The sequence below is a fragment of the Theobroma cacao genome, chromosome 5 (genome assembly GCF_053813885.1).
Source record: "Theobroma cacao isolate CCN51 chromosome 5, ASM5381388v1, whole genome shotgun sequence".
Taxonomy (NCBI): Eukaryota; Viridiplantae; Streptophyta; class Magnoliopsida; order Malvales; family Malvaceae; genus Theobroma; species Theobroma cacao.
In genome coordinates this window covers 46895203-46910143 of record NC_142643.1, presented here as the reverse complement: position 1 = coordinate 46910143, position 14941 = coordinate 46895203, and the positions used below count along the sequence as shown (strand labels likewise).

The 14941-nt window shown below is 29.8% G+C and overlaps 1 protein-coding gene across 2 annotated transcripts; it reads left to right on the top strand.

Annotated features, from left to right (window-relative positions):
* Positions 1-3668: 3668 nt before the first annotated feature.
* On the top strand, positions 3669-14339 carry MDO1 (telomere-capping, CST complex subunit). Of its 2 annotated transcripts, XM_088806455.1 has the most exons (4): positions 3669-4076; positions 6289-6442; positions 6538-6698; positions 14224-14339. In XM_088806455.1, exons 1-3 carry the CDS (start codon positions 3973-3975, stop codon positions 6655-6657), a joined length of 378 nt encoding a protein of 125 aa, XP_088662581.1. In that variant the 5' UTR covers positions 3669-3972; the 3' UTR covers positions 6658-6698; positions 14224-14339. The 2 variants fall into 2 exon arrangements, with proteins under 2 accessions (XP_088662581.1, XP_017976308.1); XM_018120819.2 differs by lacking the exon at positions 14224-14339 and having other exon boundaries at positions 3671-4076; positions 6538-6930.
* The last annotated feature ends 602 nt before the right edge of the window (positions 14340-14941 follow it).

The window sequence follows — 14941 nt, the reverse complement described above, 5'->3', positions numbered from 1 at the left end:
TTATTTATAAGCTTACTGACGTGAGATCCGTGATATTTTAATCCGCTCAATTATACAACGTCTTTGTTACACTAACTTTTTTATTTATAGAAAAAATATATCTATCTTAATTCGGATCTACCTTAATCTTAATGTCTCTCTCCTTCTTAGTTTGTGTCTACATTGATCATAATATCTCTTATAAGAGATCCAATAACGAATTAAGTATGCTTTAATATCATTGTTCACGAATTCTCATTCCAACTCAAAAACAAGTCTATTAACTGAAAAAATATATTTATTTAAAAACTTAAGACCTATTTCATCTCTTAAATCCATAACACATCATTCTTCTTAAATTTAATAATACATTAGATGTAAAACTATTTTCTAAAATAATATTTAATCATACCTAATTATTAATTATAAACACTCATTAATTAGACTCTAATATTAAATATTTTCATGAAATATGAAATGTAATAATAAAAAAATTGACTTGAGATTGAGTTATAAAATTTCACGTGTTCGTAAATATAAACATAGATATATCCATTTCCCTAGGTGTGTTGGCAATTTATTAACCACCACTATTATATTCTATTTTTGTTTATTTTATTAAATTTTAAAATTTTAACCAAACTCAACAATTTGTCAAATAAGTTGACTTAATTCCAATACGACAAACAAGACAAATCTAAGAACGAGAACCAGATAACGTGCATTAAACATGAAAATAACGTAACCATTTATAACCTCAACAAATTAAAAAAAAATAATAAAAATGAATAAAAAATTAAAAAAAAAAGTGGGCCTCTTCAAATATGAATTGATGAAATTGAAAACGAAACCTTAACCCCCCCACCAAATTTAATTAATAAATACTCTATGGACCAGGTGCCATTTTTTTCTTTTTAAGCTTTATTTTTATTTTCCTTTTTTTGACAAACGAACGGTTCCCTTTCAAGTTAATTTAATAAATGATGTCGTTTTGTTTGATGAGACGAGGGATACTTGTTTCGTTTAGCCATGATTACGTAGGAATGGATATGATGCTTTCCCTGTTGCTGATTTGTTGTGGGCCTAAATAAAACAAAAGAAAGAAGACCAAAAATAAAGAATTTGGTCTGTCATTGGATAAACATCAAACCTATTAAACTAAACAATCCTTTTTAGGCATAACGATTGATATTATTTTAAAATATTTAAATAAATTTTTATTTTTTTATTATGTTTAAGTAAGTTTGTGTACTTTATTTTGCATTAAGTTAGACTTTTTTTTTATTAATTATTGATTTATTGTCATTAATCAAAAAGTTATATGCTATTTTATATCTATATAACGTTAGTATGAACGGTAAAAAATTTCATATGATAATATGATCGTACTATATTAATAAGTCACGTTATCATTTATTATGATAAGGGTTGACTTTAGAGTAAAACCATCAAAGTAAAAGCTTTAGGTCTCAAATTTTCATAAACGTCATAAATTTATAATAATGTAATGAATTATAGTAAAAATATAAAAAACTATGATAATTAATAAAATATTTACATATTCTCTCATATCTAATAAATATTTATTTTCTTTGACTTCCATATCTTTATTGATTCTCAATTATTTATTACTTTTCTTATTAAAAATAGATAAAAGTTAAAATAATTAATAAAATAACATATTTTTTTATTTTTATGTGCTTAATAAATCTCAATTTTTCATCAATTTTCAATGCTCATAATGTTATTAATTTTTAATTGTTTCTCTTATTCTCAATGAATGATAATATGTATTTAATGGTCTTAAACCGCTATTTTTTTCCTATATATATATAATTAATTATTTTTTTCAAGTTATAATATTCACCTGTGATTTTTTTTCCACATTTGCTTTTTATTCTTTTACCTCAATAAAAAAACACTTCATTTTTTTAATTTAAATAAAAAATGCTTCATTTGAAAATTTAACTTTAGGCTTTAAAATTATTAAATTACCTCTAATTATAAAATATCAGTATATCACATTAATGTTATATTGCTATATAGCATAAAATGCTAAGTAGTACTATACAAATCTTTAATTTTAATAAAAAATTAATAATAATCAAATTTAATATATGATGTAATTTGATAATGTAGTTACGTAATAACTGATATAATCACAATAACCTATTCATAATCACGTTATATGTTATATAAATAGAAAATGTAAGTTCATATTGAATTTAACAGTAATTTATTTTTTGTTAAAATCAAAAGTTAATACAAAAACCCATAATTAACTCAAAATACAAAAAAAAAAACCCTAATTAACCTAAAAGGACATTAAACCTTTGTAGTTTCAAAATACCAATTTTCCCCCATGACCAAATGCCCCAATAGTCAACCCAATACGGCCTTTGGACCCCACTGCCACATCACTTAAAGTTGACCAATAAAATTCTTTTGCAAACAAAATTACCGTCGCTTCCCTAATCCCTTTTCTTGTCCTTTTTCTTCTTTGCAACTCTCTTCTTCTTTCTTGACATCTTTCAACTCATTGCTTCTCTTTTCCTTCATATGTGAAATGATTGCATTTTGTTAATTAATATTTGTTAATTTCCAAATTCCAATTTGGGTGGAACCTTGTTGGATTAGAATTGGACTAACTAAATCTTTGCTAAAGTCTTCCACCTACAAATTAAAATAAATAATATTGAACTTATAACTATAAATATCCATTTTTTAATTCAAACTATTTTCTCATGGCTTCAAAATTATAAAAGTATATCACTACTACATATTAATATCAAGAAAATACTCATTATTAATATTAATTAAGCTAAAGTATATTTCATACACAGTTAGGTTATAATTATACAATACAATTAGTAAACTAAATATTGCTTTTCAAAAAAAAAAAATAGTAAATTAAATATTATCATCTCATTAATAAATAAATTTAAAAATTAAAAAAATAAATACTCATAAATCTAAAAATATTTTATTTTTATATACTTATGAGATGACACGTGATGTAATATAAATTGATAGTGTATCATTTCACATTAAATTTAATTATCTTTTTTTGGGATAAAATTTGTTTTAATCTGACTTTTAATTTATTTTTTTAAGAAAAGAATATTCGAATTCATATTATTTAAATAGGGAGATAATGTACTAATCAATGAGTCATATACTAAGATGTAATTTTTAAAAATTTGACATTAATTATTTAAATATTTGATTGATTTAAATTTTAATAAACATATATTTGAAAACTATTCTATTCAAAACTTTCAAAAAATAATTTTTTACAATATTAATTAACCATGGTTCATAAATAAATAGTAATTAAAATTTTTAAAAATGACTAAAAAAATCAACTCCAATAAAATAAAATATTTATATTAATAAAAATAAATATTTATATTTAAGGTACTATCAATATACTTATACACTATCACTTACTTGTAAGATACTATACCATAAATGTATAAAAGTAAAAATTCAAAAATTTTTAAAAATTAATATTTTTAAAATCATAAATATTTATTTTTTAAAATTGTATTTTTAAATTTTGTTATTAACAAAGTGACAATATTTGATTAATTAACCGTATAATTTATATATTGTCAATACATGGTGGGCTTGAAAAGACAGTTTCAGGGCCAGGCTCAAGTTCCCTTAATTATTTTTTATTCTTATCATCGACTGCGTATGGATAGTTCGATGTTTGGCGTGAGAGAATTTTGGATTTTGCATTTCCCTTTTCTCTTTAAACAAACGTTTCCCCCCAATTCATTTATACGGCCAAAAAAATTGCCCGCCAATTTTTTTAAATCTGTTCTTCTCTTATCTGGGTCTAAGATAAAAGGTTCCTTGGTGGAACAGGTTTCCTCAACGAGTTGAGTAATTGTTAGATAATTTTATTGAACTGGGTGGGTTTATTTTTATATTCCAGGCAGAGGCAGGATTCAAAGTTCGTTTTTTAACTGTGTGGGTGGTAGTTTAATGGCGTCTCCTGCAATAAAACCAGGGGCATTGGTTACTTTACCAGAGCTTCGACCATCTTCCGAGTTTTTCAAGGAAGGAGCCTCACTAAGGGTAACTGGAAAGTATGAATTCTTCTCTCACAAGTTTTACCTGTCCCCTTTTCTTTTTCCTTTTATTGTATGCATTTTCTCTACTTTATTAGCAGTTCGCCGGCCCTTCACGTGGCCTTGTTTGTTTGTTTTTTTCTTTTTTTGAGATAGTCAAGGTCCAATGTACCAAAAAGAAGTAGTAGTTTGTGTTAATATAGTGACAGTGGTTTTTGGGTTTGTGGCAACAGTGTTGGTGACATTGGTTCTTGCTGACTTGCCCAAAAATGAAGAAGAAAAAAAGGGCATGGTTGTTGCAGTGATGCGAAATTGTTAGAATTTTTGGTGTTCATGTGAGAATGGGGGTGAAGGAAGGCGATGATTGAGATGATGGTAGTAAAGTTTGATGTTATTCTGATGGTTTAGGAGGCAGAGGTGGTATGGTTATGGGGAGGTGGAGGTGGCAAAGTATGGTGGTGTTGGAGGCAGAGGAGGTCAACTTTAATATGTGAGGTGGCTTGATATTCTGGCTGTGGAGGTGGTGACAATGGCGTGAGTATGATGTTGGCAGGAGTGGTGATCTTGGTTGCATGGTAGTAGTAATTGAAAGGATAGGCAATGGTAAAGTTCATGATTGGTTTTGCTTGAAGAATCGATGCAGGACTTTGTCTAGTTGTCCACCTCACAGAAGAAATGCAGAACCCAACCTATAGATTAGACATCTGAATCTTTATATTCTCAGATTTTCCATGTCAACATGAATTTGTGAGGTGGCTCAATACTTTGGCAGTGGAGGTGGTGACAGTGGCGTGGTATTTGTTGGGTGTGGATGACAAATGAGGGAGTATGATGTTGGCAGAAGTGGTGATCTTGGTTGCATGGTTGTAGCAATTGGAAGGATGGGCAATGGTAAAGTTCATGATGGGTTTTGCTTGAAGAATTGATATAAGAATTTGTTTAGTTGTCCACCTCACAGAAGAAATGCAGAAGCCAACCTATAGATTAGGCTTCTGAATCTTTATATTCTAAGGTGTTCCATGTCTTTTGGAAATGAGGATGGATGTCATAACATATATATAAACCGAACATTTGCTTCTCAGATCCCATCTCTGTTTCCAGAGAAAAGAAAAAGGTCTACATAGGAAAAGGCTGAGATAAAAAAAAAATGAAAAAACATGAAATGAACATGCTTAGAGAATATTACATATAAAAAAGATCTTCCAGTTTCATGTCATTTGTTATTGCTATGGCCCATTATTTCTTAATAATTGCATGTCAGGTGTTATGGCCTTTGGTTTCTTAGAAATAATGTTATTCTCTTGTCTGGATTTCTTTATATGTTGTGATCTCTCAGTAGCATGACAGGTCATAGAACAATAATCTGTTTATTTAATCATACCATCTGCCCTCAAAATAATTGTAATCTTGGATGATACCCTTTGAATTGATGCAGAGTTCTATTTCTAATTTTTTTAGTATCCAAAACTTATGATTTGGAGATTGTTTGGAAAAAAAATTCACAGAAGAAAACTCTAATTTAACACTAAGCTACATCATGGAAAAGACTAGTGCCCCATGCGTAAGTCTAATTTTTTTAGCCTAAACCCCATGAGAAAGTCTATTCATGGCTTATAACGAAAATCAATAATTTCTTCTCCACCAAATTTAATGCCTAAAACAAAAGTTTGTAAGAGTTTCCCTGCATCAATATTTCTCTTGTTTAGGTGTCCAAATCATACCAGGTTCATCTCTTGATCATTCTTGCTATAAATTATTCTCAATTTTGGGGATCATCTTGAATAGGTATGAAGGGGCCAAGGAGGGAAAAGTAATATGAGGAAAAGCATAGGGTTATACTTTTCTTACAGTAGTAATTTGGATATTAACTAATTTCTTTTAATCCAGCTAGATTGCCCTTTAACCAGGAAAATATCTATGGCCGGTGCCAACAAATTGGGTTAATACTATGTCTTTATGCTAATTTTTAGCATTACAGATGGTTTAGGTGCTAAGCAAGATTAATTGTAGGCAAACATATCAATGATTTTAAACAATTATTTAATGCCTTACCCAATTATATGGTGGTATTCTTGATTTGAGTGGCTGGATGATTGCACAATCAGTGTATTATTTTCCATTTGTTAGTTGCTTAATTTTTATGTTGTGATGTCATATCCATATAAAAAATGGAAGAGAAGGAACTGGAAGTCTGTCTCAGGAGAACTTAAAAATCTTCATTCATCCCTAGGCTGCAAGAGTACTCTGTGGAGACGGCCATAGCTGTTATTGCTGATGACAGTGCCACCCTAAAGGTAGATACCCAGCACTTGAGGGAACTTAGCTTCCGAGTTGGCTCCATCTTCCAATTCATTGGTGAACTCCATATTCAACCCAACAGTGAGGTAAATTCCTATATGGCTAGGTTAAAGGCCTTCTGTTTTGCTCTCCCTATCCCCCATCCAAGACTAACATGTTCACGTTCCATGATTTATTTCAGGCAATCTTGCAGGCACGTGCTGGTAGGAATGTTGATGGTATTGACCTCAATCTCTATCATCAGGCTTTGCAGCTAGTAAGACAGTTCCAAGCTGAGCGCGTGAACAGTGCAACTACTTAATGAAGTTTGAGATCTCAACAGACTTGCTAATGATTTTCAAGGTACTAAAGTAAACCACTAGAACTTATATCTGTCAAAAATATGGAGAGAAATTTTCATTTTTCTGTTTTTCTTAACTGTTATGCTATTGAATTGAAAACAAAGTATTTCATCCAAATTTATGCTTAGCCTTGCTGTAGCTTTAATGTTCAAGGCCTTATATATTAAAACTCTTAAGCCACTGTCTTTTCTTCTTCATGCCTTCAATGCTATGATAGATTACTTAGGTAAAAATGTGGACTTTAGTATTTAAACCTACATACAGCATAAATAATTTTGTTATTTAGTTGAATCTTAGAGCTATTGTGGCGTTATTCCCCGTTGTCGAACATGGAAGCATCTTACTAGGGTGATTTTTCTCAACTAACCCTTTTCAAAGGGACAACCAAGCACCTGAGGATACAAGTTAAATAGGATTTATCTGACTGTAGCTAGGACTATAACATAACATGCTGCAATAATTTAGCGCAACAATCTTGTTCTGTTGTTGCATTTCTTTGGAACAAACATTGTTGCATTATAGTACAGCAGAGTAGGCTGGCACATTAATCATCAGTTTGGATTGGGTGCTCTTACACTAGCAAAGCCTCCAGGATATGATAATGATTGATGCAGCACATGGTTTTGTCCTGCACTTTTATGAAAAATATTTCCTGATCAACTTGTTTGATTGCATTTGGCCATTAGCGCTGTATGCTAATAGATAAACAATCAGACAAATAGCTTTTATATACAACATCTGACGATTTTAGATCTGAGTTTAACCTTGAATTAGATCTTTTTAGGGTTAAATCCTGTCAAAGGAGCATTTGAGTTCCATTTTACCAGGGTGGCCCCAAAATTCTTCAAATAATGTTCTCTTCCAATTGACCTTAGCTGAAAAATTCTCCGAAAAGGGCAACTTGATTCAGTATAATCCAGCAGAAGGTTTGTTATGCATGTCAGTGAGTTAGAAACTTAAGGATTATGTCACGGGATCATTATCTTCTTCTCCAAAGGTTAACTTATAGGGATGTGCTGTGTCTACGTTGATAAGGCTAGCACTCCTTTCTTACTTATCTGATGTAAGATTCTGTAACATTCTCTCTCACTTAAATCCGTGACGACTTTATCGGTCAGGTCACCTTGTCTACTCCACTTGTTGGAGTGTTTGGCATGATATCGAAATCAGATTCAAGGTGGTTTTGATATCATTTTGTCACGGAATCATTATCTTTCTTCTTAAAAGATTAACCCATTAGAATATGCTACGTCATGGACAACTAGACTTTGCTTGCATAGCCCGGATGCATCTTTTGCTGAGCTTGTGGCCAGTGGGGCTGCTGGTAGAAATAACACAAAAAAAAAAAAAAAAAACAAAAGATTTTTACATCGGCAGATTATGCATTTGACTGCGGTGTGGGCCATCATTACCTTGTTATCGGGCTTCATACATATAGTCCATGTCTTTGCAATAACTTTATGGGCTTTCCTGGGCTTCCATGATAGGCTGCTGGTTATAGCAGATTCTAACAAAGCATATCAATTGAAATTTTAGAAAATTAAGAAAAAATGGTTAATCTTTCTTTGTTAAGTCAGTTAATCCTTTTAAGCGGCGTAATTTACTCTATTCTATTGGAAAGATTTTAATTGGATACTGAAAATCATTACTACCTGCAAACTAATCAATTGGATTTAATGTCATAAAGTCCCCTCAGAATTAACAAAAATTGGGTTAAAAGAAAGGGCTTCAGTTTAGTGGATGATGCTCAAGTAACAAGCGACGTTTTATCGTAAGCCAACCAATTAAAAGAAAGCACTAGATTTCTTACCAAAATCCACGCCTTTAATTGCTCGTTTAAAGTCCACACCTACCCATCAGTAAAAAGATTTTCTTTTTGTCGTTTTTGTAGATGTCTCGAAGTAAAATCCTTTTAACCATCAAATGCTCTTTTACTTTTATATATTATTAATTTATTTTACATAATTTTTTTTGTTAAAAAAATTAAATATTTATATTATAAAATTTTTTATTTTAATATGAAATATATTAAAAGTCGAATTTTTATCTTAATTGTTGTAAGAATAATAGACACGGAGTGAAACATAATTAAAAAAGACGGGTCCGGCTTGGTTGGGGGTAAATGCGGAAAAGAAAATCGCTACATGTCGCTATCCAGTGCGCCGCCCCACATGTGATTGTGGAGTGTATAACGTGTCGGCTTCTGATTAGTTGAAAATCACAGCTGGGTGGTGGGAGCACTTGACCCCGTGGCCTCCTTGCAATCAATGATCCGGTTGTCTTTCCACCGACGTCATCATGTGGTCTTACAGTCGGTCGTTGCAGTCTTAATGTTCTGCTCTCCTTTTTTTTTTTTTTTTTATATATCACATTTTTTGCAAGTGAAGCTCATCTTCCATGTGGTTCCTCATACCCAAATTGACCCAATCCAAGGCATTTGATCAATCATGATTCATCGTTAGGTGGGGTTAATGGGAACAAATTTTCTCAAATATCTCTTCATTAATTATAAACTAATTTTTGTCGGTCTCAAATTTTAATATAAAACACATCAAAATAAATTTTTATATAAAATAGAAGAAAGAAATATGATTAATGTACATCAATTATCCGATAATTATGATTGCTTTTAGAATTTAAAACTATGAAGTCCCTACATGTTTAGCTTCTTATAATGATGTCTATAATCAAAGGGATGGATGATACAAGTTTTCTTTTCAATTTCTTCTCTAACATAATTCAAAACCCAAAAAAGTTAAAACATCAAATTTATTGAAAATTCTTTTGCTACTCATTTTTAAATCAATACTACTAGAAGAAACTATAATGTTCTTGTTTTGGAATATATTATGAGTGGTGCAAATTTTCAAAAGGTTGCAATGTCAATCATTATTTGCTTTTGGAGACATCATATCCAATATTAACATTTACATCATCTCCTTGTATATCAAATAATTTAGAGATGTTACGTACTAACACACTAAAGCCAAAACTATGAGTCATTTCAAATTTTTTTGATGATTCTGAATTTAAAATTTAGGGTTTAGAGTCGTTTAAGGTTTAAACTCTTTTTGTTCTTAAATATGATTAAATTTAACACAGTTTTAATGAATGTCAAACTCAAATTCAAATTCAAGGTCATATTTGTGGAAAATGCATATATTCCTTGGAAAAACCATGATGTGAAGTTTGAAGAAAAAGTTGGGTACTTGTCACAAAACCTCCATGATGGATAAGTGCATGCTGCCGACATGAATATCCTTGTATCCAGTCCCAAAGCCATCACATTCTAGCGAAGTGGGCATGGCCCATACCCTGAACAAACCATGACTTTCTCTCATCTCCACACACTTCTTGGACAGAGATTTTTGTCTGTCTTATACCTAGGATGCTGGTAGGATTTTTCTTTGAGTCATCTTGAGCCCTGACTTTGCTCACAAAAAACATGTACACGTTTTTTAGATGCCTAATCTTTTTTCTTGGTCGGTAATGTACATGCTTAAACTTTCATCATTGATGACTGCTATTTACATTTGTTTTTTTTGGAAACGGATATTTTTTCTTTATAAAAAAGAAAGATTCGATTTTATTTTTAAATAAAAAACACGTACATTTATTACTATTTCTCAGATATTCGAATATAAAAAATATGAATTTATTTCTTCAAATATAACATTGATTTTTCATGCTTTAGGTTTCATATATATATATGATTAATATCATATCAATCTATGATTTTGATCAACCATCCTACGTATATAGGTTTGATATATGCATTTGTAATTATGTTACGTCCGTGGTCTTAGGTAAGGTCAAGTCTCCTTCCCCTCCATTTTCTTATTCTAGGATATCCTACCTTACATCCAATTTGCAAGATTTAGATGATTATTTTTTTTATGAATTCTTGCATGGGAAGGTCTACCTGTTATTTGTTTCCTCCTGCCACTAGCCAAATGGGAAGTAATTAAAACAACCTAATATTATTAAATATTAAGATTGCATGATTGAGTGCCTAGATTGGGTCCAGGAAAAAGTGCATGGAAGATTGAAAAACTTATTAGAAAAAAGAGAAAAAGTTGAACCTTTGCTTGACTAAATTAGATGCAAAAATGCAATAAAATCAGCATGGGATCTGTCCATTGATTGTTTCCACACGTCTTTATTCAGAGGGTTTCCACATAGATACCTGGTTTTGATATTTGATGGGTCCATTTTTCAGTATCATAATGTCATTGATTTTGTCCATGTAGGTTTAGTACAAATTGAGTCAGGTGGAGTAAGTACTTATATCAGGTTAAATGTTGAAGGGGAAATAGAGTCGGTGATTCAATTTTAGGTAATGTAAATAAATAGAAGAATTTTGAAAAATTTATAAACGTGAGTGTTACACGTTAAGAAAAGAACAATGATTGCTCAACAGTTGACACTTACGTATTTCAAAATACAAACAGACTCGTATTTTGGTCAAAAACAAGTGTTCCCTTATATTAAACTTCTCCCTCTAAAATTTCAATGCCACCCAACCACCACCTGTTTCATGAGAATTTAATTGTTTTGACCCTGAAATTATCAATTCAATCAGATGAAAAAGTCTGCCTTCTTGTTTTAACATTTGCTATACCAGGACCGGCATTTCCTCATCTCATCCTAGAAATGAACTAAACGAGGGAAAAAAGACACATGCATGGTCATGGATGGTGTGAGTTTGGGTTGCTTTCTTTTCATTTGATCGTAGGAAAAAACGAAAACCAAAGAAAATTGATTCAGTTCTTTTGATTTAATATTTTAGAGTGAGGGACGAAGTTAGAGTATTTTTAAAAAGCGAGTTAAACAGAAAGAGACACTAAACATTAAAGAGAACTTTATATATCATTTAATTATCAATCATTTATAAGATTAAATAAAATTCAAAAGATATTAGACATACAAAAAAATGCTTATTAATAATAATGATAGTGTCATCTATATAAATGACTGGATGGAATCATAAAAAGAGTCTCTTTTATTTTTTGCGCGCAAGAATGGAATAGAAAATAATTTTTTAAATTCAAATGAATTATTTTTTTATTTTGTATGTTTTAGTACTCTTTTTATTTTCTATTTATCTTTTAAATTGTTAATTAACATATTAAGTTATTGAGTTGAACTATTGAGATATAATATAATATAATAGGCCATTAAGTTAGACTGTTAAAATATAATATATTATGATAGACTTAGATTTATATTAAAACTTAATAGATTTGGATTAGTAGACTCATTTTTAATTTTTTTTAAAAATTTGATAGGCTTAACATATTAGTTTAGAATTTAGTTACTAGGCTTAACTAGTAATATGCTAACCATAATGATTTTAATTTTATCAAACAATTTAAAGAATAAAATTAATTATTAAATAAAAAATTATTTTAATAGCTATTAAAAATATATAATAAATAAAATTTTATTAAAAAATATAATTATTTCATTCCATTAATTTGTATGTATAGCTTTATTTCTTAAAGTTTACAACATACATGCTAGAATACATTGATTATTTTAAATAAAAAATGATGTATTAATGAAATTATAAGTAACAGTGCAACATTGCAATTTATATTTGAGAATTATATAATAATTTATTTATTTTTAAAAATTAAAATTATAAAAAATAAAATTCACATAATAGAAAAAAGAAAAACATGACCAGTAGAAGATAGAATTTACATATGACATAATAAAAAGAAAAAAAAATATGATCGATGGTTGATGATTCGTAGAAATTTGTGAAAAAAAAATTTATAGAGATTTAAAGTATATGAGTAAATAAAATAGATATAAATATAAATAATAATAATAATATAAATTGAAAAAAAAATTAAAAATTGAGTGAAGCATATGAAATTATTTTGTTATTTTTTATTTATATTAATTATTAAATATAAAATTATTTTGGAGAAGTCATTAAGAAAATTTATAAAAAAAATTGAAAAAATTTATATGACATATAACAAAATTTTAAATTTTGGGGGGCCCTCATCCCATAAGGAGGCTCCGCTCCTGCTTAGAGTTCATGTAATGATGTAATCACAGAAACTAGAAGACTGAAAGAATATTATGTAATTCCATGTGCAACCCTGTCATCACCTCCCCTTTAAGTATCAGACAAAATGCAAACATCTAAAACCTGCAGCAGCCTTTGTTTCCATCCCAAGACCCATGCTCAGGTCAAAAAGCTTGGTTCCCCCATTCCTGCAACTCCCATACCCCAGCAACTCAGGTATCTTAAGCAAATCTTACAGCATGCGGTTGCTCCACAACCTCCCTCCACTAGCAAGTTAGCAAAGCAACCTCTTAACCCTTTTATATCCTTGTTCAAATTCCTGCATCATGCAATTGAGTTATAGGTGTAGGCACCTTTATCCTTGCATCAATATTTTATTTAGAAAGTGTTTTTGGACATGGGAGAAGAGAATGGAATCAAAATTTTTTAAAAATAAAAAATACATACATTTATCATTGAGTCAAATATTTTGTAATAGAAACCGTTACAAGATTAAATAAGTTAATATAAAACATAAAATTGCATCATTCTATCAATTAAGTTCATCTTTTCAACAAGGGTTAAGAATCCATAACAGCTCAAAAAGCTTGGTCCCCATTTCTGCAACTCCCTCATTTCTACTTCTCAGTCACTTTCCAGTGCAATATCTTCAACCCCATGTAGTTGCTCCATAGCCTACTCTACTAGCGAGTAGCAAAGCAACCTTTTAGGCTCTTTATGGCAAAAAAATTCCTTGTCCAAAATCATGCATCATGTATGTTTGGGACAAGAAAGTATTCGGACCAAACTTTTTCATAACAAAAATACATACACTTGTCATTGAATCGATGTCTCAATGCAGAAACTGTATGAAGTAATATGAACCATATATAATACTATTAATTAACTGCATTTTTCCAACACGGTTTAATAACAGAGAAAAGGAAAGTTCCTTGTATGCTACAAATATCTTATCAGATTTAATTTAAGCAAACAATGTTCTTTGACAATATCTCCAAGATTGGTCCTTTGTTTGGGGCACATTGACTAAAGAGTATACATCAAAGATAGCCTCATTCACAGGTCACCTAAACCAAGTCCTGGGGCAGGAGATGGCCGACCATGAATATCAAAATTCACAAGAAAAAAAAAATTATTCTTTTACTTTTTCAATAAAATAACACAAATTGTCAAAAATATATGGTAAATTATCATAATTATAAACAACTTTTAGGTAACATTTATATTTTTTACTGAATTATTTAAAAAGATCTTATTTTTAATCCTTTGACGTATGCATCACAAATGACGTAAATTCGAAAAATTAAGTTATCTTTATTTTCTTGGACCAAATTTTAATTATTTTAAATAGTCATACATGATGAACATATTTATAAAAAAATTAATTTTCTCGCTATTACCAACTTCTTGTTCATGATTTGTTTAATTAATGGTTAATATAAAATAAATTAATCATAATGATTATTTAATGATTTGGAAACAGGAAAGAATTTGGGTGGTGTTCTTGGTCTACGAAAGAAGCTGCTGGCTAATAATTAGCCATGTGTACGGCATAGAATTCCAGACAAAACTTTGTTTATTTGCTAAAAAGAAGTGTACATTAATATTCAAATAATAAATTATTATTTCTATAAATATTCCATTTTATGAATATATTTTTAATCAAATCTGTTTTGGGACAACAAAAAGTCATTGAACTGTTCAAAAAATAGTAAGATGGCATGCTTATCTGTTCACGAAAATCATTTTATTTGACTCTAGAGCACGAAACTAAGTTTTTTTTTTTTTTTATGTTAATTACATAAAAATATCTGCATGTTACCAATAATTTGGGATTTTGGAATATCTTAATCAAATTCCAAGCACACTGTGGGGGATGGAGTAGAGGTTTAAAATGCTGCTTTTGATTGCTATTATGGGAGCAAAAATTTTTAATAATGATAAAAATATTGAAAATTGTGTGTATATATAATATAGCTCATAATTTCATACCAATTAGCTAAGTTCTATAACATATTTAAAAACTTGTTAATGCAATTAACTTAAAATTAAGTCTATTAATTGAACAATAAATGAACAACCCAATTTTTGATAACCTAAAAGCAAGAAGTCATGCCCATTTTTGGCAAACCAAAGTTGACCCCCCTTGATTCAACCAATGGGACACAACCCCCCAATTTGAATCTACAAATTCTCATTTT

What these genes read in the sequence shown, in the direction of transcription:
- MDO1 (XM_088806455.1), top strand. Translation starts at nt 3,973, where the DNA reads ATGGCGTCTCCTGCAATAAAACCAGGGGCATTGGTTACTTTACCAGAG. An exon ending in TCACTAAGGGTAACTGGAAA is followed by an intron (nt 4,077 to 6,288) that starts GTATGAATTCTT and finishes ATTCATCCCTAG; the next exon opens with GCTGCAAGAGTACTCTGTGG. An exon ending in ATATTCAACCCAACAGTGAG is followed by an intron (nt 6,443 to 6,537) that starts GTAAATTCCTAT and finishes GATTTATTTCAG; the next exon opens with GCAATCTTGCAGGCACGTGC.